Source organism: Drosophila eugracilis, unplaced genomic scaffold (assembly GCF_018153835.1).
Source record: "Drosophila eugracilis isolate 14026-0451.02 unplaced genomic scaffold, ASM1815383v1 contig_498, whole genome shotgun sequence".
Classification (NCBI taxonomy): Eukaryota; Metazoa; Arthropoda; class Insecta; order Diptera; family Drosophilidae; genus Drosophila; species Drosophila eugracilis.
In genome coordinates this window covers 650,643-677,696 of record NW_024573369.1, presented here as the reverse complement: position 1 = coordinate 677,696, position 27,054 = coordinate 650,643, and the positions used below count along the sequence as shown (strand labels likewise).

At 41.8% G+C, this 27,054-nt stretch overlaps 1 protein-coding gene across 7 annotated transcripts; it reads left to right on the top strand.

The window, feature by feature from the left end:
* The first annotated feature begins 347 nt into the window (after positions 1–347).
* LOC108105367 (zinc finger CCCH domain-containing protein 18) lies at positions 348–26,981 on the top strand. Of its 7 annotated transcripts, none has more exons than XM_017211896.2 (9): positions 348–490; positions 3,411–3,578; positions 11,050–11,131; positions 14,862–15,031; positions 15,088–15,366; positions 21,479–22,004; positions 22,398–23,652; positions 24,317–24,994; positions 25,055–26,981. In XM_017211896.2, the coding sequence occupies exons 2-9, from the start codon at positions 3,519–3,521 to the stop codon at positions 26,109–26,111; spliced, it is 4,107 nt and encodes a 1,368-aa protein (XP_017067385.1). In that variant the 5' UTR covers positions 348–490; positions 3,411–3,518; the 3' UTR covers positions 26,112–26,981. The 7 variants fall into 7 exon arrangements, with proteins under 7 accessions (XP_017067385.1, XP_017067386.1, XP_017067384.1 ...); XM_017211897.2 differs by having other exon boundaries at positions 348–494; XM_017211895.2 differs by lacking the exons at positions 348–490; positions 3,411–3,578 and adding an exon at positions 4,260–4,522 and having other exon boundaries at positions 10,183–11,131; positions 22,401–23,652.
* Positions 26,982–27,054: the final 73 nt, after the last annotated feature.

Below are 27,054 nucleotides of genomic sequence, written 5' to 3'. Positions count from 1 at the left end.
CTTCGGAATCCGATTCCGAATCGGACTGAGTTCGATTTCGATTGTTCGGACTGGCTTTTGGCTCTCTCGCGCTCTCGAGTTGGACTTGAATGAATGGCCAGCAGATGGACCGACCGCAAAATGGAAAATGCCGATCGATGTTGGAGCAAGGGGACAGAGTACGGGGTATGGGGAGGGGCCAAGAGGGAGCGGCGATCGCCAATTTCAGCTAAAGCTAAAGCTAAAGCCAAAAGCCAGCAGCTACAGCTACAGCAGCAACAGCAACAACAACAACAAACTGAAAAGCGAATAACAAACGGCAAAAGCAAAGCCAATGGCAGCAGGTAGATCAGTTGTGAATCTGGCAACAAACCATTTGGCTGGGGCTGCTGCTCCAAAACAACAAAAACTACAACAAAATAAAAAATTTACAAAAAAATAATAAAGAATAACAACAAAAACAACGCGATCGATCCTCTCTTCGGCTCCAAATGTTCGCGTGTGTGTGTGTGTGAGTGAGTGTGCTCCTATCGATACGGATGCATTGTGTTTATTATATTGTTGTTGTGGTTTTTGCCGCGTTTCTAAGCACAAAATATATATCCCTAATAATCATACATCTATATATATATCTGAAATATATACAAATCAGTTAATATAAGGTTTTACCTATAAAGATATTTCTTAACCAAGTTTTAAACCCTTTTGACTGTGATTGCCTTTCAAGGATAGCCTTTTCCCGCTCGAAAAATTGAAAAGCGCGTGTTTTCACTAGCTTTTAGCGGTCAATCTGGCGCCCTAATGGCCTTTTTAAAAACATCTGTTTGCCCAGCTGCCCATGTGTTTGTTGGCTAATTGGCCAATACCCTGTCCCCTCTCGTCGACACTCTTACCACATATTTATCCACAACTCTCAACTTGTTTGTTTTTTTGTTTTGTTTTTGTTTCTGTTAAGTGATCGATAAATATATGATATATGGTGATGATCTGCTATGCTGATCAGTGTGATCTTCAGTGATCGGATGTGCAAGAAAGTAATATATCTAAAACTGAACCCGAACCCCTAAAAGATCTGATTAAAATCCGAAAAACAAAGAGCTATATTAAAGACCTATCTACCTACATTTTTTTCCAAGTGCCAAGTGACCTTGTGTGGCATCCTCATCACGGTTCTCGATCAAACTAGAACACATCCGTATAAGTGCCAGTACGTGATACCGTTTATAAGGTGCATATATAGCCAATGGACGTGGGCTGTTTGCCATTAGCTGCACAAATCTGAACGAATCAAATCGAAATCCAATGGCATGGAATCGAGTTAACGCACATCGATGACGATGTCGGTGTTAGCCCTGTTTTGTTGTTGGTATTTAGCATACAAAATGGGATTACAGTGAGACCTAGGGATATATTTTGATAGCTAAAGGTTATCTACCTACTCAGATCGATCATAACTAGCTGTTAGATTCATTGACAAACCCCATTTTTATGAGTTTCATTATTAATTTGATTCCACGAAGTTGATTAGTTCATTAACTAATACTCATTCAGCAAAACTATCAATTTTAGTCAATGAAATCGAATCGAGTTTGCTCATTCAAAACCCAAGGCGAGGATCGCCTTAGGAATGCTGCACTGTGGTTACAGGTATATGACAAACTGACAAGTACGACACACAAACACACACTCCATCCCAGACAGATCACGGTTCTATATCGTTTGAATATATATATATGTGTATATTTATAATGTATAATAATGTGTGGGTCGAAGAAAGAAAGAAAACAGCATCAGGAATGAGTTAAGCTAAGTCGCGCAAATAACTCGCTCGTTTCGTCATTTTGAGCAGCTATCAATATTTGATATATGTCCAAATACACAGGCATGGCTATATAGATATATGTTCATAATATGTACGTATGCAAATCGATTCCAAGATCTACACCAAGAAAAATGTGTGAATTTTTACAGAAGAACGGAATCACATATGTATGAATACATTTAGCATGGCTTAGAAGAAGATTAGGTCTTTCGTAGGGAAAATAAATTACTTTTAAACTAATTTAGAGAATTAATAAAAGATCAAATATCTGATAACCTTATAATTGTGACTTAGAAAGTGTTATTTCTATTATTAATATTTTTTCCCTGTGCACATACATAGACCGATCGCCTTGACGGCGGGCATCGTAAAATCCTCCGATCTTGTAGATTTGTTGACTCCAAACCCCGTTTGTGTGTCAACAGTATTATTGTGTTTTAAATCTGTCTGTTTCTGCTGTTTTTTTTCTTCTGTTTGTTTCGAGAACGCTTGAGCGTTTCATTAACAGGCGGGGGCGGGTCGCCAGGCGAAGGCGTTCCAAATGCTTTGGCCAAAAACGAAAACTAAAACTCATTTTGACCAAATGCGTTCGAAACTAAAACTATGCGGCGTAACAGCGAGTGGGCAGCTCCGACAGTTCAAAGTTGTTCAAAAACCAGCAATTATCATTAACCAAATGATCGGACGATGCTAGAGATCGGAGAAGTGGAGAACCTTAAAATCAAGTCAAGGAGATGACAAAATAGAAATAATTGATCCTTGTAGTTGACTAGAAAATGGGGATTTTTTTTTAAGATTAACCATATGATAAGTATACGTAATAAGTATACGTAATAAGTATACGTAATAAGCATACGTAATAAGTATACGTTGAGTAACTTAAATGTTATATGGGAGCATCTTAACTTAATAAAATACAAAAAATTCGAATTTTAGCCTCATTCCGCACAACTATAAATGTTATTAAGAAGTTCACAAGTAAATAAAAAGCACAGCTTCAATAATAAACCACTTAACACCTACTTATCGTTATAATTTTTAAATTTAATGGGGTGATCGATCGGATAAGTGGAACATAAAAAGAGGCTGCGGAGACAAATCAAAATGTGATTGATTTTTAATATCAAGTAAAATCAAAATGGTATATGAATGTTCTTCGTTTCGAGACACTCACATTAATCTTTTGATAAGATCCTTGAATCTGATCATATTCATATTATAATTTGAAGTAAAAAAAAGTGAAAATTGTGCCTTAAATAATTTAACAAAAAAGAGTTTAAGAAGCTCTTAGTGGTATTAAATATAATTAATTACTTTGGATAATGTCTAAACTATCAACTGGCTCCATCTTTCGGAATTCAGCCGCTATGGTCTAAAGTTTAAATTTAAAGCCTACTTTTAAACAGCCATTAAAGCCGCCTTTGGGGTTTGAAACTCAACTAAGTCAAAGGCAAAAACCAGAGAGTCTAAATCTTAAAAGCTATAAACTAAAAAATTTAATTAACCTTCACGCGGTAAATGCAACAACAACAATTAAGGAACAAAAACTTAATAAATTTATAAAAATTAAACTTATTTATGTTAAAAAATAAATATAAATGTTCTTCAGCAAATAAACGAGGAGCCTAAGAAAGTCAAACAATTGTTAAAGAAGAGCAACCAAAATATATATTCGAATATATATTTATGAGAAGAATCTGAAAGATCTGCAGCGGCTATGGCTTTAAGCAAGACCATCAAATCAAAAGCTGGCGCCAAAGACGAACAAAACGAACTGGTGAGTGCTAGATGGAGCCCCTTTAACCCATCCACTGCCCCTTAACCCACAGCAGCATGCAACTAACAATCACATTACAGTTACAGTTGTGGTCAAAATAATAGTGGTTCTTAAAGGTTAAAGATATGTAGAAGATATTAATTTGCTCTAAATCTAAAATCTATAAATGAAAATATTTTGGCATATTTTTAGTCACCTTTAAAAGAGATTTCAAAACTTTCCCTATGAACATATTCATAATCCCACTTACCACTATTATATTAACCGCAATTGTACTCCCTGTTGGCTGGAAATGTACTCACATTCGGGCCACGTTAATCGCGTAAGGTGGCTCAGGTAAGTTAAAGTAAAGCTCGCCGAGCGGGCAAAAACAATGAATGGTTGCTAGCTGCGGCGTCGACGTTGGCCGCGGCAGCGACAGAGGACAACAAAAATACAAATAAAAAACAACAAAAACAAAAAAAGGTAAAAAAGTTTTTCAGCTCAGGTGTAACAAACTAACGGTGCAGTTACCGACGACCAGCAGTCGCAGACGCGCCATCGAACACGCCGCTCGCGATCGCGCTCTCTCATTCGGATTTTCCATTTTCCGTTTTTCGTTTTCAGTCTTCAGCTTTTCCAGCTTTTCAGTTTTCCAGAGCTCTTCAACTGTTTCGTATTTCGTTTTTTTTTTTTTTTGGCTCGATCGTTTTCCGTTTCGGTTTCCATTTCGTTGGCGCTTCATTTAACACAACCGCTTAAATTGAAAACCACCTTCGAATCGATCTAAATTTAATTGTGTTTTGTTTTGTTTGTTGATTGTCGCGTTGCACTTGATTTATTTACTTTTTTGTTGTTGTTTTTGTTGTTGTTGCTGTGGTTCGCTAATTGCCTGAATGGCAAAGGCAAAGTGCAAAGTGTGACAGTGCAAGAGATAAAGAGCCAGTGCGAGGGTGAGAGAGAAGGTGAGCGGGGGCAAGTACACTCAGCAAAAATACAAATTGCCTGCAAGAGAACTTGTTCTTAAGCTGTGATTAAAGCATATATCGAAAGTATTTGGCTGGATATTTATGAGAATGTCTAAGTTAGTGTTGAGTGCAATTTTGATCTGGAAAAGTTCAAGAAACTTACACTTAAGAACAACTGAGGCTTAAAGGACTTGAAGTTGGGGAATATGTTATGTTTGTTGTGTGTGTTGATAATTCGAATATAGTTAGTTTAAGTTTCCAATACTAAAAAGCTAAGCTTGATCCTTAGACTTCCAAACTTAGTTAGATGAATTTTTGTATATATGAGGAGGGGTGCGTATACTTAATTTTATGATTAATTAGATGGTTTATAAATCAGCATGCAGAATGGTTTAGGCATTTCTGAAAGATAAAATAATACACTAGCAAGTTGCAAGAGCTAAAGTCTTCATAGTTTGTAAACTTAAAATTTAGAACTCTGAAACATAGCGAAACCTATCCATAAGTTAGAAAGCCTCCTTAAAATCTCAATCCCATTAAAAACACAATTTCTGAATATCAAAGTAAATAAACCGAACTACAAATCATAGTAAATTGTGACCTGTAAGAACCTAAGCAAACAGTAAATACCGGCTTGGGGCGAAACAACAAGTACAATTAATACAAAATCTAGGTCAGCAAATAGATTTTGTTAAGAAGGTGGAAAAAAAAAAACTAAGCTTGGAATTTCTCCCTCTAAGCGCGTGTTATTCAAAAGATATATTTTTTGCGCTGTGGAAGAATCGGAGATATATATTTTTATGCGACCCATTCCCGTTGCCAGATACGTGCAAAAAATTAATCATTAACTCGGTTTTTTTTTTTTGCTTTTTTCCTTTTTTCACTCACTCTTCGTTGTTCGTTTCTCTCTGTTTCCCCCCCCGTTTCGTTTTGCTGCTCCATTCGTTGTCGTGACATTTGTTGTTGTTATTATTATTGTTGTTCGGCTGCATATTTGCCAAACAATTTAGTTTGTACTTCTATTTTGCTTGCCATTTTGTTGATCTTTGCACGTTGTTGCATCATTGCAACCCACATGGCCCATCGCGTATACGCAATGTTGGCCCAGCAAATTAGTTCTAGTGTAAATGGCGCAATCGTATATGGCAAGTTTGTCGGGGACAAACCACCCGCCGCCGCTACCTCCGCTGCCTGCATCGCTGGGCTGCATTTTTATTTATTTTGTTTTTGTTAGAGTCGCCGCGGAAATATTTTCCCACCATTAAGAGGCCCCCAAAGTCCGAGAGATCAGGCAATATAACAACAAGGCCTGAGAAACACTCACATATAACAACAAATCAAAGCCTGCACACAAAGTGTTGGACAGTGCACAGTGAGAAAGAGTCTAAAATTAAAGAAATATACAAATTTCAGTTACAAATTAAAGATTTTTCTAAGTTAAAAGTAGAATATTATACCTGGAGTTGATGGAAATAAGTTTATTAGTTCGCTAATTTTGAGTTTTCCTAATACCAACCTCTCTGGGGCTGCCTTTTCCCAGTGTAGAGGGGGCTGAGTGAAGTGTGGGATGCGGGTGGTGGGGGCTTTTCCACTAGCACCCACAACTAATGCAGTTTTTGTTGTTGTTCCCTCAGTTGCTGCTATTATTATTATTATTATTATTATTGTTGTTGCTTTTGCTGTTGCCTGTTGGCTGTTAGTTGCTAGTTATGTGTGGCTGCCTTTTTGAAAAAGAGTTTTGTTGGCCCGTTGTTTATTGTTGTTTTTAGCCATGTTCAACTTGTTTGTCCGTTGTGGTTGTTGTGGGTGAACTATTTAAGATTTCTGCCCGCTCTTCTAAAAGGCAACAAAAAAAACACTCCTGTCTTGCGTTTTTTGGACAGCGGCCACAATTCAATGTCTTTGTATGGCCAAAAGGCGTGAATTAAATGCAACTACAACATGCCACTGGGAATGAGAAAAAGGTGCTCGGAGCGCAAGGGGTTTCTCGTGGGGGATTGGCTGGGAGTTGCTTTTCGGATACCTATTCGTCGTTGACCAGTGCGTGACTTGTGGGCTCGGCTACAACTTTGTTGTTGCTGCCTCAGATCGCTCGACTCCTAAGACTTCATGTATGAAGTTTTCTGTCGTGGCACACGAAAAAATAACCGACTTTAGATTAGTTAATCTCAGAAATAAGAGGAATTATTTAAATTTATAACAAAAATAAAAGTTGTACTTCGGCCAAAAACTCATTTAGATTGTGCAAAATTTGACTTATATTCATATCAAGCAGTGATTTCTTTCAGTGTCCCACTGCTGCTGTAGCTTTTGGGTCAAGTAAAAGGCATTGCGATTGCATTAGGAATTGTCAAAGTTTGCCAAAGCTGTGCGGCTCCAAACTCCAGCTTAGCCGAAAACAAGCGAGATTTTTTCAATAGCTGGTGGGGGCTGGTGGGTGACTCATGGTTGGGCGTGACTTCTCCTCCCCCTTCCCTTCCGTTTACTTTGGCCCAACTAAAGCCTGTGACAAAAGAGGAGGCATCGGCTTGGGCATCGCCTTAAGCGGCTTTCAGACGAACCGAACACAGAAGCTTCTCTACCATAATTTTACGTTTTTTTGCGGTGTCTTCCATCGATTCCCTTTTACAAAACAACAAATCGATTTGACCGGAAGCAATTACAAAAATGGCCAAATTGCAGTCACAATTAAATGAGTGTGTGTGTGTGTGCGCGTATTGTTGTTGTGGCAGCCTGACGTCACCGGCCGGTAGATCGCTAAAAACCGAAAATAGCAAATCGCCAGTCGACAACCCGGCCGAGATTTATTGTCCGTTCGCCTAATTATCGATTCAAGAATCGTTTTCCCGCACTAACAATCTTTTTTTGTTCGTTTTCTTTTGGGCCACTGTGGGAGAGATGTCTTGCGTCTGGGCCACATCCGTAGGAAGCATCTGAAAAGTGGCAGAGAGATGGTCAGCGGTGGTCAAAGCCAAAAGACAGCAAGTAGAACAGTTAGTATTTTGGAATTGAGTAAGCGGGCCTGGCTAGCTACTGGTCTTGTGAATATTTTATAGAAAGAAAGTTAGTTTATCGAAATCAAAATCAAGTCAAAGTTGCATATACACTCATAGATCGTGGATTACCTAGCGCTTCCCATCCAAATCCAGTCAGATATTTCTCGTGTATATCCGAAATATTCCCTAATACAGAAACTGCAGTCAGAGGGCAACATTTTCACAGGCCACAGGGTCTGATTGTTGTTGTTGTTGGGGCTGCCGCTGATCTGGTGATCTGACCTTTGGCCGCTTTTTTTTCTTCTTGAGCCCAGTTAATTCAAACTAAGCCGAAAAGTTTGTTTTGTCCGAATTTCCACTTCCAATTTCCATTTCACCGCCTTGAACTGTGCACGTTGCCCTTTTGGGTTTCGGCCTGTATTCTGTTTATTTTTTTTTATGTTGGCCAAAAAGAGAAAAATTATGCGGCTAGTGGCTGGGATGTGTTCGGTATGAAAACAGATATAGAGTGGCTCAATTACCGGGCCCAGATTCCATTTATGGCCCTTGGCTGCGGCTTAATGAGCTTGCAGAACCGTTCTGAGCTTAACGCTTGGCGAATTTAACGCCCATTGAAAAGAAGGGAGGAGTACCGGCCATGGCTATCACCTGAACGAGTATGAGTACACCATTTGAATACGATTTTAATGAGTAATAGATACCAACATGATGAGAAGGCTCTAACACATCAAAAACTTGCTAGTACAGTTGCTTTATGGCGTTTTTACAAAATTGGCCAACAATTTACATATCTACTTTTGAATGCCAGTCGATTGGTAATCTAATTACGAAGTATTGCATTCCGTATTTCCAACATTTTATGGAAAATTTCTGTTTATTTTGGCTTAAAAAACGGAAAATTGATTTTTAACACAATTTTCACCATTTTGCAGCCGTTTTTGTGCTATAACTTTGTAAAAATAAGTCACAATGATCTAGGACCGACTGTTTTATGAAGTTAACGATCTCACCTTTCGATCCATATGACTGTCTGGTCAATTTTGGATAATTCATATTTTCATAAAATTTCGCATTTTTGATAAGGGGTACCATCATCAAAATTTTCAAAAATGGGCCAAAAATGAAGTTTCCCAGATTTAAATGCAAACCAATTGGGAATCTTGGCAATCAAGTTACGAGCCCTACGAGGTATTACATTCCTCATTTGGACCATTTTTGGCTGTGCTGTGGCCAAAAAGCTGATTTTTTTGTGCCCAAATCAAGTATACGTCTTTTGGCAGCAAAAAGCCCCGATTGTCGCCGTTTCTTAGCTGTAACTTTATCAGAACAAACAGCTTGTTTAATACAATGACTTTTTTATGAAGCTGACTACCGAAACTTAAAGCTCCTATACTTACTTTTATCATTTCTATTCTGACATTTTGGTGCGAGCTCTGATTTAATGGCTGAAAAATCACGAAACCGATTTTTATCAGAAATGATTACTTATTTGCGGGTTTTTAGCTCTAGCTCGGCCAAAACAAGGCGCACAGCCAAAAAAAAAACTGTTTTGTGCTGCTAACGACCACCACTTACCACCCCTATCCCCCGTTTTTCGATTTTGGGAAATTAAATTTTGGCCCAAATTTTGCGTTTTTGATAAGGGGTACCATCATCAAAATTTTCAAAAAATGGCCAGAAATGAAGTTTTCCAGATTTGAATGCAAATCAACTGGGAATCATGGCAATCAAGTTACGAGCTCTACGAGGTATTACATTCCTCGTTTGGACCATTTTTGGCTGTGCTGTGGCCAAAAAGCTGATTTTTTTGTGCCCAAATCAAGTATACGTCTTTTGGCAGCAGAGAGCCCCGATTGTCGCCGTTTCTTAGCTGTAACTTTGTGAAAACAAGCCGCACGGCTAAAGCAATGACTATTTTATGCAGCTAACTCTTGAAACTTAACACCCCTATACTTACTTTTTGCGTTATTGTTCTGATTTTTTGGCGCGAGCTCTGTTTTAAGGGCTAAAAAATCGGAAAACTGATTTTTAACAGAAATTTGCAATATTATTTTCGGTTTTTTAGCTCTAGCTCGGTCAAAACAAGACGCACAGCCAAAAGAACGACTGTTTTATGCTGCTAACGAGCAATACTAACCACCCCTATAACTCGTTTTTCGATTTTGAGAAATTCAATTTCGGCCCAAATTTCGCATTTTTGATAAGGGGTACCATCATCAAAATTTTCAAAAAATGGCAAAATTTTACTTTCCCAACTTTGAATGCAGATTTACTTAGGACAGGAAGACAAGCTTTTCGAGGTATTACATTCCGATTTTGGAGCATTATTGGCTGAGTTATGGTAATTTTACTTTCTTGTTGAGGCGTACATTGGGAGAAAACGATTTTCGCATTTTTGATAAGGGGTACCATCATTAAATATTGCTAGAAATGGCAAAGAAAGAAAAATTTAAAAACGATCACAACGAGGTATGGCATTCCATTTTCGGACAACATTTGGCTTTGTTCTGATCGAAATACTGATAAAAAATGAGCACAAATAGGGCTACAAGCTTTTTGGGGGAACTGAAACTGGAGTTGATCTCTTGCCTTGCCCCTCTTTATCTCTCACTTTCTGCTTGGTGGTTTAATCGTCTTTCGATTCGGTTTGATTTGGCTTAGAAACCAGGCCTAATCCTCGCAACCTGGAGCCGTGAATCGCGCTCTGCGATGTGGTGCGAGCTCTGGACTGGCCGCCGAGGAATACCACAAACTGGAGCTGGAAGTGCGACGGGAATCGGAATCGGGACTGAGATTGGAACGAAAAGTTGGCGAGGAACTGGAGGGCAGGGACAAGAACGGGGCAAGCAGATGTAGTCGGCAGTTAGAGCACAGCCACCGTTGCCACCGCCACCGCCAGATGATCGAATGGTGGTGATCCTCCTACTGTCGCCATGCACTTGCAGCCGCAGCAGCAGCAGCAGCCACCACGCCCACGACCACGCCCATGATCCTGCCTACGCACCACCACCACCACCACTACCCAAGCACCATTACCACGCACCGCTACCAGAACAACAACAGCAACCGGCAGCCAAAAATGGAGATTCTCCGAGCAGCAATGAATCTTCATCGGCATCCACGGGCGACACAGCCATTCCGGCTGGATATCTCCATTTGCACCAACAGAAACAGAATCAGCAGAATCAGCAACAGAAGGATCAACAGTATCGAAATCCCCACCAACCTAGTCATAGTCATAGCACAGCACCACTGCCCACAGTTTTCGGTCATGGTAGATGGTTGCCCCTGCCCCTGCAACAACCGGCTAATGTCGTGCCCAAGCCACCGCGATCCCATGGCATCCATTGGCCAACGAATGTTTATCCTGCCCCACATAGCAGCCACCATCAGCCACCGATCATCTTTCGCGTCCAATCGTCACTGCCTAATGGGAGCTTTACTAATGCCACCACCACCACAACCACCACCACTGACTACGTGCGTCACGTGACCCGCGTTAACTTCTACGACATTGATACTTCGCAGGTCGAATTCGAGCCCAAAGATGACGAGGAGAGCAACGAGGCCACGGCAAGCAATTGCGATACAGAAGCTATTACCAAAGAAGGTAAGATCCTTGGCTAGCACTTAGTTACTAAGTAAGTAAGTTGAAAGTTAGTTTTAATCTTATATAGTTTATTAACCTTACCAAACAGTAGCAAAGAGGCAAGGTAAAACCAATCTGATCACTGCGATCTCTAGTGATGAAGTGGGTTCGACAGATCATGTCAAGACAGTGATCAATCGGAACGTTCTCAACCTGATTGCTTGCATAGATCGTGGGTGAGCCAATCAAGTGACATCATCATCATCATTATCATCATCATTGGCATGTCCAAGCCTTCGAATATCAGCCAGCAAATTGCCAGCAGCGTGAGATCACAGTGAGCTAGGCGAGCACACGAGATATTGATGGATAGATACCAGTGGATTGTCACTGAATTACTCACTTGATTTGGTTGTGCAATAGTAGAATTTAGCATATAGCTTGACATTAATAAGAAAAACTTACATATCATATGAAAAGGGATGACCTCCCGAACATTAAGTATACGACCCGTTGGCCAATGTTAAAGATGAGAAACGAAAGCGAAAGCTGTGAATGCGATTCCGATCCATTTTCATATTCATATTCATAGCTTAGCTACTAATCCCAAATTCCTTTCGCTACCTGCCTTCTTTATTATTTTTCCTTTTCAATTATATATCCCACCCGCGGAAATCATAGAAAGTTTTGATTTAATTATGTGATTAACATAACACAAAGGCGCCACAGCCAGCAGCAGCAACTAGTTGCAACTAGCAAAGTTGCAACTGCAACAATAAGTCGATTACTTGCGGCAATCTGAAAAATGTATGCACAACAACCGTAAAAAAAAAAAAAAAAAAACGTGTAAAAATTAGAAATAACAAGCGGCTAACAAGAAAATGCAAATGCATGGAAGACTGCCAGCTGAATTGCTGGAAAAATGATCCAAGGAAAATGTGTTACTGCAGCAGGAGAGGCAGCATAAGATTTCCCACGTTAGCGAATCATTAAAAATCAACTCGCGAGGCAACTTGACAAGCCATATGCAAAAATGTTAGGAAAAGCGGTGGAAAAATTACAATAATTGCTGCATCACCTCGCGACACCAACTTCACCCACCATGCCACATGCCTTGGTTTCTTTTTTTTACTTTTTGCATTTTGCCAAAGGAAGTTGCTCCTTAACTACACACTAAGAAAAGCGGGGGGAAAGTACCACATTTTTCAGGCATATATTTTCCTATTAGATTTTCAAGTTTTTACCATTTTTTCTTAGCCTGCCAAATGACAAGTGTTTCGGGCCATAAAATCAAAATCGCGATCGAGCGATCGAAGGGGGGGACCACGGTTGACAGGCCATAATCGATACCACAATTAGTCCAAGTGCTGATCGGAGCCAGAGATGTAATGCAATATCGGGGTGCTGTGGAAAGACCTGCAGACAGATTGCTGGAAATGCTAGGAAATCGACTGAAATCGGCTGAAATCGAGGCTTGTTAAGTGGGCGTGGCGGGGTAACATAAATTCACATTAGCGTCACAAGAGCCCAAGCTCAATCGATTGAAACGAGGTGGTTGTTGCTTTTTTTTGGATCGAAACAATGGCAAACGAAACCGAGAATGCAATTGCACCCGATACCCAACCTGCTGAAAAGTCTATTCCCCTATCCACCTCCCTCAATTTTCCTGATTTTTCTGACCACATTTTCCTACGATTTTTTCTCTCTTCGTCTTGTGCCGTTTGTTTGCTTAATTGTGATTGTTGTTGCCGATGTTGCAGTTATTGTTGCTATTTATGAAGTGGTTGACTGCCCTGATGGAAGGGAAAAGCAAGGTGGTGGAGGGGGAGAGGGGAAACTGAACCAGCAGCAGTTGCAACAATGCGGATATGTATATATAGTATGCACAAATGATAAAGATAAACAGTCTGGTCAGGCAAATATAGTCGAACACAATAGACAAAGGCCTTGGCACAGTGGTAGCTCTTGAGTAACGAATCTTATTAGGTGTTAAATAAATATTTAAATTTTAAAATAAATATTCAAAAGAGGAATGCTAAAAAGAACTTAGAAATGACGTCTCTTTCAAATTATATTTGTCTTTCCTATCTCCTCTTTTGGCCAAGTTATCATACGGCTAAGAGTGGGGTTATTGACCCCAAAGATTCAGCATTTTAAAGTTAGAAGAAAAGGCAATTTACACCTGCAATTCTACACAATAAAATAATAATATATCGTCTATAAAAATTAGAATAATATCATTCATTTTGCTACCTTTTAATCCGTAAAGAGTTAAGCTCCCTATCTGCCACTGTAGCCAAACTAGACTGTAGTTCGATCGACTGCCCAACGGACTGTAATTGCGGACTCGAATTCGAAGCAAAACCAAAGCGGACTTAGATTCAGATTCAAATTCAGATTCAGACAGACGCCAGACAACGCGACGTCTCGTTTCGGTTTCTGCTGCCGCTGCTGCTGCTGCAGCCACAGTCGCTGCAAATGCAGATAGATTATATAAGAGCCGACCTTTAATGGTCCAGCGATCTCAATGCAGCCGAGTTTCAGATGGGGAAATGCTCGGAGACGGAGACCAGGCGCTGGGGGAGGAAGACACAGCAGGGAAATCATGCCGGCCAGTTGTCGGATGTCCGTGCTCGGAGCCCTCGGCTCTTAACTCCCAATTCTCTGGGCTGTGAGGCTTAGTACAGGTTGCCCAACTAAAGCGTTAGTGTTACCAATTTGGCTAGGATCTATATAAATACTTTTGCATATTTTTTAGGTTTACTTAGTTAGTATATAAGGTTGAAATGGAATATGTTGGTACTTATTATAGTTTTCTTTAATAATCTAGACTTTAGAGACTAGAGTTGTGATAACTTTAGCATTATGTTTGACCATATTTTGTATTTTTAAGTTTATAAACCTCAATAAGAGACACACGAATTAGGAATTTGAAAATCATGAGAAGCAAACGTAGCTTGGTGGGTTTTTATTAACCATCCGCTGTTTCCATTTCCTTCCTTCTTAAATACAGCTTTAAAAAAAAAAAAAACACCGACAGGCTGCACGTTTTTTCTATTTATATATTAAAAAACGTGCCAAGTCGTACGTTTTTTTTAAATTTGTTTTTTTTTCTCCCAAGTTAACTTTAGCTTTTTTTTTCTCTTAAAAAAAAAGACTGCCAGCACTTGGTACAGAGTATAGAGTACAGTTAGACGAGAGACCAACTTGGTCTGGGTTACGTAATTTGGCGAGCAGCTCGAATGCGCTGGAGCGCTTCACACCCCTCCAACTTTCCGACTTCTTTTGTTAGAAGCGGCGGAGTAGATCTCTAAATGGGCATTATCCACATGCAAATGAGGCATCTTGGCCAGTTGCAGTTGGCTCTGTTGCAATTGGTGCCAAAAAAAAAAAAGGGGTAAAAATTAAGGCAACAGCCGCAGAACGAGAGCCATTGGGCAACACGTCTTGTCCTGTCCTGCGGATCAGTTAGCTTCGCAAAAAGCTTGGCTCTGAAGAGCTTTGATTTTGGCCTAAACCCAAGCTTGAAGTGGCCCATGAACAAGCTGCCTTCGCTGACTTCGGTCTTTGGTGTAGCCATCTTTTGGGAGCCAGTCAAAAATACATGCCAAAAGCTTTAGTTTCTTTCGCTTGACTGTAGTTAAGTTTGATAATATTTGAATTAAATAATATAATCTAATAATATTGTTAAATAAATATAGTAACCTGTTATTTATAAGAAGAAATGGTTAATATCTGAAACCCCTTTCAGAGGAGTGGATAACGAAGCGCAAGACAGAACTCACAACTACCAGACAGATCGAAACGAGGGTGAAGCGGCAGGTGAAGCTGCAGGATGGCAAGGTGATCGAGGACTCCGGTCCCATTGTCTCCACCAATACCACCGAGGACACCGACAAACAGGAAACGGAAACCACTGAGGTAAGCTTAATCCCAGGGCAGTCCAAAGAATAGTTTATATCATACACAACTTTTAGAAACGCGACCTTGATCTGCCGGATGACCTTGATGGCAATGCCCAGCTGATCGATGTGGCCGCCCTCCAAGCTGGCGCCGCAAATGAGACGCAGTTGGCCCAAATACAAGAGGTCTTTGGACCGGCAGATGGAGCGGGAAAGTTGGTCAAGCGAATGGTACCACGTCCGGTGGATGGACTAGTGCGACAGACGGACGACAAAAGGGTCATCTCGCATGAAGAGATCAAGGACTATCACGAAACGGAGGATGTCAAGCACCACGGCGATTTCACAGATCAGGTGAGTCCCTAATTAATTAACTACCATTGGTTTATGATCATGGATCATGATAGGATCATGATTATTGGTTCATTAACCCTTTCGAATCACCTTTTTAGTTAAAGTCTTTAGCTTTCCTTTAAATTTACAAACACGACTAAGGCGTAAAAGATTCATCAAGAAAATTAAATTTTCCTGGGGGATCTGTTGGAAAATGACTGCAAAACGTTCGCAAATGATCGATGTTTTTTGGCGGGGGAAAGCTCCAATTGTCTTATTAGAAGAGGCCTGATGAGTTTAACCTCTCGTTGGTCGTGGAACTCGCTCCCTCTCGGACTCCCACTCCCGACCTCCGACCCCCCACTGTGCAGCATTATACATCATCGGCCTAAGCTTCAACATTACTATATATTTTCATCTCCATCACGAGTGGTTCGGTGGCTCATTGTCTGCTCCACTCTCCGCTCACCACAAGAAGAAGATCACCCAAGACCGGTTGGGTTAAACGAAAACAGGAGCGGTTCAGGCCAAGAAATGGTAGCAAAATCAACCTGATCATGTTTATTCTACAGTGAGAGAAATTTTAGATATCTTTACATTAGGTAATCTTTAAAAAGCTATCTGAATGGGGGAATATGACGAATCTTTTGTGGTTTCCAAATTAAAAAGTGTTACTTCTATTTCCCAAACCTCTTTTGAGATTAGGATATATCTTAGCAAATATTTCAATTAGTTTATCAATATTTCTTAAAGTGTTTTTCTGTGTAATCGGAGACAGGACTGTGGACAGGCATAAACCGAAAATTGGCGTAAATAACTGAAAATCAATTCGGCGTGAAAAGCAACAATGTAGCAGCACTGGATAGTTGGCTTTTTTTTTATTGCCATACAGTAGATAACCAATGTGGCGAACAACATTACTTATTCCAAAAGTTATAAAGAAGTTTAAAAAAACCCCTAACTCTTACTGGAACATAGGTCCTTTGATATTCAGAATTATCACATTTATCGTTATCGAGATAAGGAAATTTACTTATCTAAATAACAGACTGTTAGTACTTGGGAGTGTTAACTGTATTTTTCTCTTTTTCTTTTACCTGTGGTTGCTGTTGCTGCTGTTGTTGTTGTTATTGTTGCTGCTTTCAAGCTCATTCGAAAGTTATTGGTGTTGTTTTTGGAGCTGCATCCCGCTGTCGTCGCTGCCGCAGTCGTGCTGCCTCTGCCTCTGCTGGCGCCGCTGCCAGCACTGTGCCTCTGCCGATTACTTGGCGTTTGAAGCTGTCGGACGATCAGTTGCCGTTGAGCGAGCGAAGAGAGTACAACTTTTCGCGTTTATCCACTCGTCGCGTTTCGCTTTGATGTACTGTTATTTTTCTTGTTTATTTTTTACTTCTTTGTATAGTTATCTGTTATTTGTCCCCGCTTAAAAGACAATCGGTGGAAAAAGCACATTAATCGGCAATCAGTTATCGGTATCGTCACTCTTTTTCTCTTCGGCTGTGCATTGTTGTTGGTTATTTGTTTACAAATAAAACAAGAAACAAACTACACTCTCTCCCTCCTAATATTAGTGAGTGTTTTTATGTGTTTGTTTGTGTGTCTGTGTGTGACTTGGTTTTTGTTTTAATTTAGCTGTTAATGCGTGGGCCTCTTGGCCAAGTTAGTAGATGGTGCAACTGAGATTAGAGCATCGATAATTTTGTGAAGAAGCAGTTGGCGGAAGAGCAGATCAAGGAGGAGGAGAAGGAGAAGGAGAAAGAGGTGGAGCAACACAACCCCAATTTGCATAATTATCAAGGTGCGATATGTTCCAATACCTAATGGTATAATTAAGGCAATAAGCATCCCGAAATTTCCTCCCCTAAAACACAAATTCGAGACCCGAAAGACCAACTTAAACCGGTAGTGGGCAATTAGCCAAGCCAAAAAGGTAATGCCATTGAAGATCTCTTGTTGTGGTCGTTATACGGACACTTACAAGGCATCAGAGATGGTCATCTTACCATGTCCAGAACTAAAATTTAAAAACTAAAATTATTATCTCTTTTTATACACTGTTTAGTTATAATTTCGACCAAAAATCAGGGCTTTTATAATACTTTAGTGGTCAAAATTTGTTTCGATTATCTTTTCGTTATATAATGTTGTATGGGTATTTATGGATTCATTTATAGAATCTTCCAAACTATTAAATATAGTTAGTTTATCATAGATCCTTAAGATACAAGTTTTCCAAGACCACTGTGGCACTGTAATTCTCAACTGGTTCTAGCTTTGCTATCTAAAAACGTAACCTATTAAAGGTTATTGAAGATTCTGAGATAGAACTCATTTAGTTAGTCCTATTGTTTAATTAAACTAACTAAATCAGCCCTTTAATGGTATGAATTATGGTCAACACTGCAAGGCATACACACACTGGGATGAGCGAGAGAGACAGGCGGTGGCTGGCAGAAAGAGAGAGGGCGATGGGAGTGCACACTCTCCCGAAGGCGAAACCTCGGAAACCTCTGACAAAATAAAAAACCCAGAGCAGCTGGCTTTGGGCCCGGGGCAGACCTGTTCTGAGCCAGGTTTAATCAATAGCCAAAGTGCGCGGAGCGGCTACTGCTGCTGTTGCTGCTGCTCCTGCTTGGCTTTCTTGGATTCTAGGCGTGTCTGCGGCAGGTCCATGAACCTAAGATACAGATATATGTACACAAACTCCATCCAACGAATGAACGAACCAACCAACCAACCAACCAGCCAGCCAGCAAACCAACTAACCAGCCAAACACCAAACTGCGGAATCGGTGCGAGATATACACAAGTACCATAGCACATTAAATTCGTCCATGCCACATTCAAAGAAGTTTTGTGGAAAGCGACCACAAAAAGTGTTTGGAATTTGAATTTAAATTTTGTATCTCTCGGTACGTGTACTTCTTTGTCTCAGCCCCAGTCTCCATCTCCAGGTGTATCTATGTGACCACGTAGCGCTCTGTGTGAGTGGGTACTTTGCTGGCCGAAAACTCGTTTCGAGTCAGTCTAGGTGCCCCCACATGCTAAACCAATCCAATCCAGCCCAAACAACTCTAATCAGCAAATGCCAATCAGCAGCAGCAACAGCAACAGCAGCCGCAGCCTAAGCACTAGCCGGCCAGAGGTTCAAGGGGGTATATAAGTTGGTCTAAAAGGGGGCTTAGACTTAACAATTCACGCAACGGAAACGATAAACCGAGTCCGAGGCCCACAGACCCCAAACCTAGACCAAGTATCTTTCCTTACTTTGCTTTGGCCACTGCACAGCTCCAGCTTCGAATTTGACTTTAACTCCAGCCTTTCAGCTCTCCAAAAACCCAAAAAACCCAAGCATCAATTCGCCGTTTACACTGGGGAAAATAATGAGGATTACTGAGAAAGTCAGTGCATTGAACAGATTAAACATTTTACCAATGCTAACTGATGAGATCAGATCAATATTATGATCAATATCATGTTGTATTAGCTTAAAAGTGAGATATTCTTAAAGGATCTACCATATCTTATGTTCATGTCAAAGATTTTTATACCATTTGATAGTTTTCATCTATCAGAAATGAAATTTTATCCAATAAGTATTTCATTTTTGATACTGTTACTAGAGATAAAACTGAAAGCGACCCACACAAATGACCTTTGATTTGCTATCTTTTGAATCTGCTATGAAGAGGGAATTGCCTGGCATTTTTGTTTGCCGTGTAGACATCATTATCATATCCAGGCGCGTTGGCGTTGGCCGCACACTAACTGAATTACAATAATAATAATCGATCGAGAGCTCTGCTCCATTCCGCTCCGCTTCGCTCAGCTCCGTTCGGTTAGGTTTTGCCTCAGTTCGGAGAGGTTGAGCAACTCCCAAGGCAAACTGGTCTTGCTTGGTCTTGGTCGCTGGGTCCAAGCGATTCACTCCACAGTTTACACAGGGAAAAAGGCAACAAAGATCCATTATTGTTAGAAAAATATATATATTTATGGCGAAATGTAGAACCCTAAGAACCCTTCCTTGTAAGACATCTCATAACTTAAGACTCTTTTCTTTTTGAGACAATGTAATGAATACCAATTTATCTCTGTGTACTGATACCAAGACCGATCCACTGCCATTCCGCCCCCTTTTGGCTGCCTTTTTAAAAATTTGCTCATTTCTCTTTTTTTCCCATTGCGATTTTGCTTTGTTTTTCATTTATTTTCTGCTGGCCACTTGGCATGCCAGGCCAGGCCGGGCCAGTTAACATGGCCAGCAAAATGTCCATTTGAATATGCTGGCCACAACGACATGAGTCTGCATACGAAGTATGAGGCTTAAGAGTAACAGTTGGAGTACAAATAATACTTAACCACCAGGCCAGGCCCTCCTGCAACTGGGAAACCCTCTTTTTTTTTTTGTTTGGTTTGTTTTCCCAGTCGCGTTTCGTTGGAATTCAAAATCAGTTTTTGGGATTCGGCCAGGTGAAGGCAATAAAGCGAATCAAGATAAATCACAACACAGGGGGAAAAGTTGTCAACGCATATGGGTTTAGCCACAGGATTTTAGTGCACTAGAAAAGCTGTACTTATTCAGGATTAAGTATTAATTACTTTCCTAAAGGCTAGCTGGGAACTAAGTTTGACAAAGTGTACTTACTTTCTCTAAAAGTAATATATGACTTGCTAGATAAAATCAAAAAATAATTACAATGGCAAGGTAATTATAGAAAATCAAATTAAAGACAAGATCACTTGTCGAGTCAACATGCTTGGTGTTCCAAAACAAAAAAAAATATAATGCTCCCCAAGGTGATTACGGTATTTTTGGTCAATGACAAATAACTTGACAATGCCAAAATCGAAATAAAAATGAAAGAAAGAGGGGGGATATTTGGGGGGATAAAGGTGAAGGGGCTTATCAAGTTAAAGGTAAAGGCAAAAGCGGTGAAGAAGTGTTTTGTCCCCGCCTTGAAAAGGCCAAAACTCTGCGTCACCAGCAACGTCATCGATTGTTATTAATCACCGATCGAAGAAGTCGCTTTTGACCAATCCAACACTTGAATAACCCCAAAAACTTATTTGCATATCTGCCTGGAGATTTCGTGTCCAATGGGTTTTAGTTTTTAAAAGATAAAAACAAATATGAGATTAGTTGTTTTCTTTTTTCTTGGGTTGGGATGGGTAAACAAATATGGCTTGGAGGCTGACTGGCCATCAAGTTTCAGACTGAAAGCGAGAGAGATGGCTAAAAGCTGACTGGCTGAGCAACAACAAAACACTTTCTACGCGCGTTACCGTTAACGCAAGGTCGTCGACAAATAACACAAAACAAAAAACAAAAAGGAGGAGGGTATGATGGCAGATGGTGGAGGGCGGGAATTAAGCTTCGAATGACGAAGAGGTATATGTCTTCAGCTCTTTATCCGCTGACCAGCGTCACCCAGGCGTGCCATCTGCTCGTCATCCAAGAAATCCAAGATGCGATACCCATTGCGATTCGACCTTGAGCTGTCCATGCCACAGCGATCCCTTCTGCAAGCCCATGTTACACAGGGCAAAAAAAGGCATAGCTAGAAGGATAAACTTCTATTAGGTGAGATCAGTGATCAGTATTTTTATATATTAGCATATCTAACTGCATGATTTTTCATAACATCTGTTATATAAAAACTTCAGTTCTTGCTACTTCCCTAATACATACCTATTTCTCTCTGTGTATCCCCGCATACCCCACCTCACTTTTCCCCTCATTCTGGAATCGCATTCTTGACTTTTACCGTTACCTCAATGACGTTGCCCCATCCGCGTTGGCAGCTCGAAAAAGTAAGTGGATTGTGGATTTGTTTTGTGGTTTCTCGCTGTCTTGCTCTGAATACTAAACTGAGGAAGGGGTTAAGGAATGGGTGCTGCATAGGTTTTGTGTGGGGGGGGACTAGGGGGGCTGGAAGCCAGCATGTGCAGTGACTGCATCGCTACCAAAATGATGCAACCCTTTATGAAGAGTGGGGAATGCAATGGCTTACCAATTGGGAATCCGCTAAATGAATCAGGGATAATATGGTCGAAACTAATACTATGTAATGGTTATATAATTGAATTCTGGACTTACCCAAAATCAAACTTGATGTTCGGCAACTTTTTGCAGACCTACGTGAAAGCAGTTCGCGACGGAGTCGAAGACCTAGAGGCTGTGCTCTGTTCCCCAGAAAGCCAGCGGCAGTTGGTGCCATTGGGACCACAGGTGGTGGCCAATCGTAGCAAGTCCCGCAAAACCATCGACTCGGAGGATACACAGAAGCGTTGTTTGGCCCAAGAGGACGGTACCCTGGTCACCGAGAGCAAACGGACCACCGAACACGAACTGATCATCGACGACGAACTGCCCGATCCGCCAACTGCCGGAGCTACCGATGACCGTGGTGGCCTGCAGCTTCAGGTGGGCGAGCAGGTGACCACAACGGCGGCCAACCAGCGATTCTTCCGCCAACGGGACGAACAGCATGTGGACGTGCTAGCCAACGGCCGGCTTCATTCCACCGAGATGCGCTACGCTGCCGAGACCACGCAGATGGACAAGGACGGTCCTGCCGAACTGGAGCGTCCGGGCGACTGGGATAGCCTCTCCGACCGGATGCGTAAGCTTCGCCGCTCCCAGCAGCAGCAACAGAAGGGTGAGTTTATCTTCAATTAAAATGCCGTAGATTTCTCTGAAACTTTAAGATACTTTAGCCATTTTTATCAGTTAACAGATATTGATAAACCTGTGTTTTTGTTTTTTTTCTTTAAATAATTATATCACATAAAATTTGACGTGTTTAAAGGTGTTTTAATCGATGACATCAGATTGGTTGAATCAGCGTTAAACTCGTTTTAATTTCAATAAAATATTGCATAACTTGAAAAAATCCAATAAATTTCTGATAACAATCGAAAAATTAGAGAACTTAACACTCGAAAAGCTGTAAGCTTTGGGTTTTTGATGAATCTCAACAATGTTTTGTTTAAAAAACCATCGAAATATTATCAACAATTATTATTTTTTAACTTTTCTTTAATTGACTCAGAAGTGGCCCTGCTGGCGGATCGCAAGGATGCACTCACCAAGCGACCCCTGGACTTCGATCGCGAAGAGGAGACACGCAAGGGCGAGACGATGAAGTGGCTGGAGTCGCACTTCGGCAGCGAGTCCACGGCATCCAATGATTCCCGCGACGACGAGGCCGATGCGGAGGTGGAGCCCACCAAGAAAAGTTACTTTAATGTGACGATCAAGTCGCAGAGCCAGCCGCAGGCGCACATTCATGCCCAATCTCACCTGGCCACCCAGCAACATCCACATCCGCAGCACATCTCGCATGCCCATCATCCACAAACTCTGCCCAGGAGTGCAGAAAGGGAAAGGGAGCGTGAAAGGGAGAGGGAACGAGAACGGGAGCGGGAACGCGAACGGGAAAGGGATCGTCATCCCTTGGCGATGAACACATCGGCCACGTTGGAACGGAAGCCGCCAACCAATTCGGCAGGAGGTCGTTCCAAATACTTCCAGGGCATCTCAAACTGGTCGGAACGCAAAGATCCCGGTCCACCGGTCAATCACTTCTCCTCGCAAGCCTTTCGCGACGATCTACAGGAGACCATCCGTCGGAATGGCCTCAAGAAGAAGGTCAGCGGTCCCGGCTCCAGTCAGGGATCCGCTCTTGGCCCAGAGACAACGGGCCAGCCCAAGGATAGCTATGTCAGTCGTGAGGATATACTGCAGCAGAAGCGCCAGAGCTTGTCCTCGCAGTTTCTGGCCCGTTCGATGCGTGGCTCTCGCGATGCTTTAGATGATCTCGAGGCCATACCGGGACCAGGACCAGGTCCATCTATGATATCACCCCGCGCCGAGGAGCCGTCGCACAAAAGAGTGGCCTACGGTCATCGTGGCAGCAGCAACACTGCCAGCAACCTCAATGGTCATGCGGTGAATGGTGTGGCCCCCGTTATGGTAAATGGCCGTGGTAAAAGCTATGAACCAGTTGCTCCACCGCCAGCTGCAGTTCCTCCAATGGAGTTCGGCGGGAATAGCGGCAGTGGCAGCCAGCTGGGCCTTAATTCGCGACCCACTGTCCCGCAGCGACGACGTGCCATCGAAAAGAAGCTAGGCGAGCACAGCCACAGCCATTCAACCCACACATCGCATACCGCCCATCATCCAGTCAAGTCGCAGGCTCCGCTGCCATCGCAGGTTAGCCAACTGGAGCCACCTCCGGACTACTCACCGCCGCCTAGAAGTCGCAGTCGGTCATCTTCGCCGCAGGTTGATTATCTGATGACCAGGTGGGTTGTTTTTCTGTGTTTAATCTTTAAAAAATTATTAAGTTTTAAGTTCTAGTTTCCGTTTTATATCAAAGTGTTAACTATTTTTAAAAAATAAGTTTAATATTTTACAAAAAGCGATCACTGGAAAGATATTTTATTCCAACGCCTCACAGTTCAATTTGTATTTGTAATCATTATTTATAAAACCTTTCTGGTATTCTTTTTTCTTGTGGTCTTTTGTAGTTCGTTTCATATTCATATTTTCATTGTAGTTTATCGTTTCACGTGTAATGTAGAGAATATCATATATCATATAATCTTTTTACCTCTTACATCATCATTTTGGTGCCACAATTAGTCAGGAAAGGTGGCCAACCCTTGGTAACTGTGAGTCGCTCGACCGCCGGCGGCTTTGCATGGCCGAGCCCTATTTATAAGCACAACTCGCGGAATTCACACTTGAGAATTGTAAAGAACAGAAAGCGAGAAAAGAGCTTTCTCAGCATATGAAGTCAGCAGAGAGTGCAGCGTCTGCACTCTTTCATCTTTGCTTATTATTGTTAGATTTTTTGTTTCTTTTTGTTTATCCTATTATTATTTCGCTAATAAACTTAAGTATTTGTTAATTTCAAAATAACCAAAGCTGTCAGAACCGTTACCTAACAACTTTTATCCCCCTTAGGGAGATGCCTGCCAGCACGATGACCCTCAGCCGTAAGCAACAGCAACGGACTCGATTCGCTCCCACATCCAGTTATCCACCGGCAACTGGTGGAGCTGGTAACCTTCGACCACCTGGAGCCACTTCAGCCTCCACATCGAATCTCTCGGCCATGAGCGGAGGCGTCAGTACCTCCAAGTCAAGTCGCATGGGTCAGGTCATTGGCAATTCACTGCGTAAACTGGTCAGCAAAATCCGTTCGGCCAGTGCTGAGCGCAAATTCCGCATGAAATCGGCGGCCAGCAAATCGCGTGAGCAATCGCCCAGTCCAGGGCATGATCCCCGGGGAGTTGGTCCCCCTGTGACCACCTATCAGCAGTACAATGTAATCGATGGGCATATTGGTAGCCATGATTCCGAGGATTCCAATAGCGATAATCAGCGGCGGAGGGAAAGGGAAAGGGAGAGGGAAAGGGAGCGCGAAAGGGAAAGAGAACGCGATCGAGATCGGGAACGTGATCCTCTCAAGCAGGAGACCCAATCGAGGCAGAACTTCAAGCGGGCCGAGTCTGCAGATCCCCAGCTGCAGCACTTGGAACAGGCCATAAGTCCCAGGCAGCGATACTATCTGGGCGAAGATCCCTACTCCAGCACTCTGTACGGGAAGGAGAATATGTATGAAAGGCGACCACGTCAGAGGTAAGGAGAACTAACCCCTTTAAATGCTCAGTGCAATACAAAATTTTAAATTTCTTTCAGGAACATGGAGCGTCCGGATGAGCGAATGGAACGATTAGAGCGCTTGGAGCGAGAGGATGACTACTATGAGTCCAGGGCTCCGCCGCCAGTGACGGCTGCCCATACATTGGGGCGTTACCAGAAGCATGGCCAGCGTTTCAGTGGCTCTACTCCCAATCTGCACCAGCAGCAGCAGGATTACCGTTCAGCCCAGACTTTGCCGAGAAAATTGCACGAGCAGCGGACCCAGAGATTTGGTACCGCCATGGAGAAGCAAACGCCACCGGGCAGAGGCAACTATATACCAGCCTCAGGGCAGCAACAACAGCAAAGGGGTATTCCCCAGAACCAGAATCAAAATCCTAATCCAAGTCCAAACCCAAATCCTAGCCAGATGCAGACGCAGCAAGGACCGGCGAAACCTGCTCGCACCTACGCCAAGGTTCTGAATCGCAGCAAGAGCTTCAATGTGCACGGCATGAATGGCAGCAACGATCCTAGTCCCATCTACATCGAGAAACTCACCCGGAACAACTATCAGCCCCGACAGGAGCCGAGTTTTGGCTATGGTCTGGGACAGGGACCCAACGCCAACTATAAGTCCAATCCGCATCTCTTCTCCGGCAAGGACAACTCGCTGAAAAGCGGCCTCAAGAGTCCATCGATTGTGAATCTCATTAGTCGCAGCCAAAAGGATTTGACCAAGATCGCTGGCAACGATGAGGACGAGGGCAACTATCCGGAGCAGGACAAGAAGCAATTGTATCTGCGGGGTTTGCATCAACAGGCACCGGATCTATACCGGGTTATCCATGGTGACGAGGAGTACGGATCCAGAAAGTATCCACTACAAGCCAAGTATTCACTGGACTCACGTTCACCGCCATCCGTGGAGCTCAACAAGGACACGGCCAGCATTGTTCGGCGCAGCAGCGAGGTGGACCATCAGCAGAGCCATCACCATCATCAACAGCATCAGCATCAGCAGCATCATCAGCACCACATCCAGAGCCATCAGCAGCAGAGCCTGAGACGTGGTTCGGGGGCCACCATCATTGAGCTGCGGCATCGCAAGTGATTCGCCCATCCTTTCGAGACCCTATGATCCCTGTAGTCCTATATTCTAAAACCATAGTCGAACTTTCTGAGGTACATACTCGGATATGAATCCCAAATGTTTATATTTTCAAAAATCGAGAAGAATTTGTGCTTTTAACACTGTGCTTTGTATTTTTGATATTGTGATTTAAATAAGCTCAAAATGTTTTCTTATGTATGACAGTGTAGAAGCACTTAAATTAGAAAAACTTCCCTTAACTCAAACTATTAAAAATAAAAGATTTTCTCTAAGAACAAGACTAAATCCACACTTTAGAAGATCATGAGAACTTCTATAATGAAAATATTGTAAATTTCTATTCCAACTTCTATAAAAAACTTTAAATCTGAGAAAGTTCGACTATGATCCCTGCCAGGTCACCTAATCCCTAACTGTTTGCTAACAAATGCTCGGCCGTGGGCTTTAGTTTCATTTGACAAGCAGCAAATAAAAGTAAAAGGCCAATCAACCAATTGAATATTAAATGGGCAATAGAAAGCTACAAAGTTGATGGTTAAATCGAGAAACGAAATGCAAAATTAATGTTAAATGATTAAAGGAAATCAAAATAAAACGAAAGATAAGAAAACAAAATCTATATGTAACGTGGAAGCCATTCCCACTGTCCTGCCACGCCTCTTCCAATCGTAATTTGATAATACTATAATGCCTACGTCTAATTTACATTACCTATTTTATCATTTTTGTTTTTTTTTTTAATACTAATATTAACGTTTGTTGTATAGATACCGTTAAATGAATAAACTAACTAAAATAACTAATATTAATTCGATATTATTGTAAAATTTTGATTAATAAACAAATTGCAATTAAAATTAAAATAAAGTGCCAAAATAAACAAAGTCTTTGGTTCAATATTGATTGGCTCTCATTTCCTTCGCTGGTTTCCATTTCAGGCTGA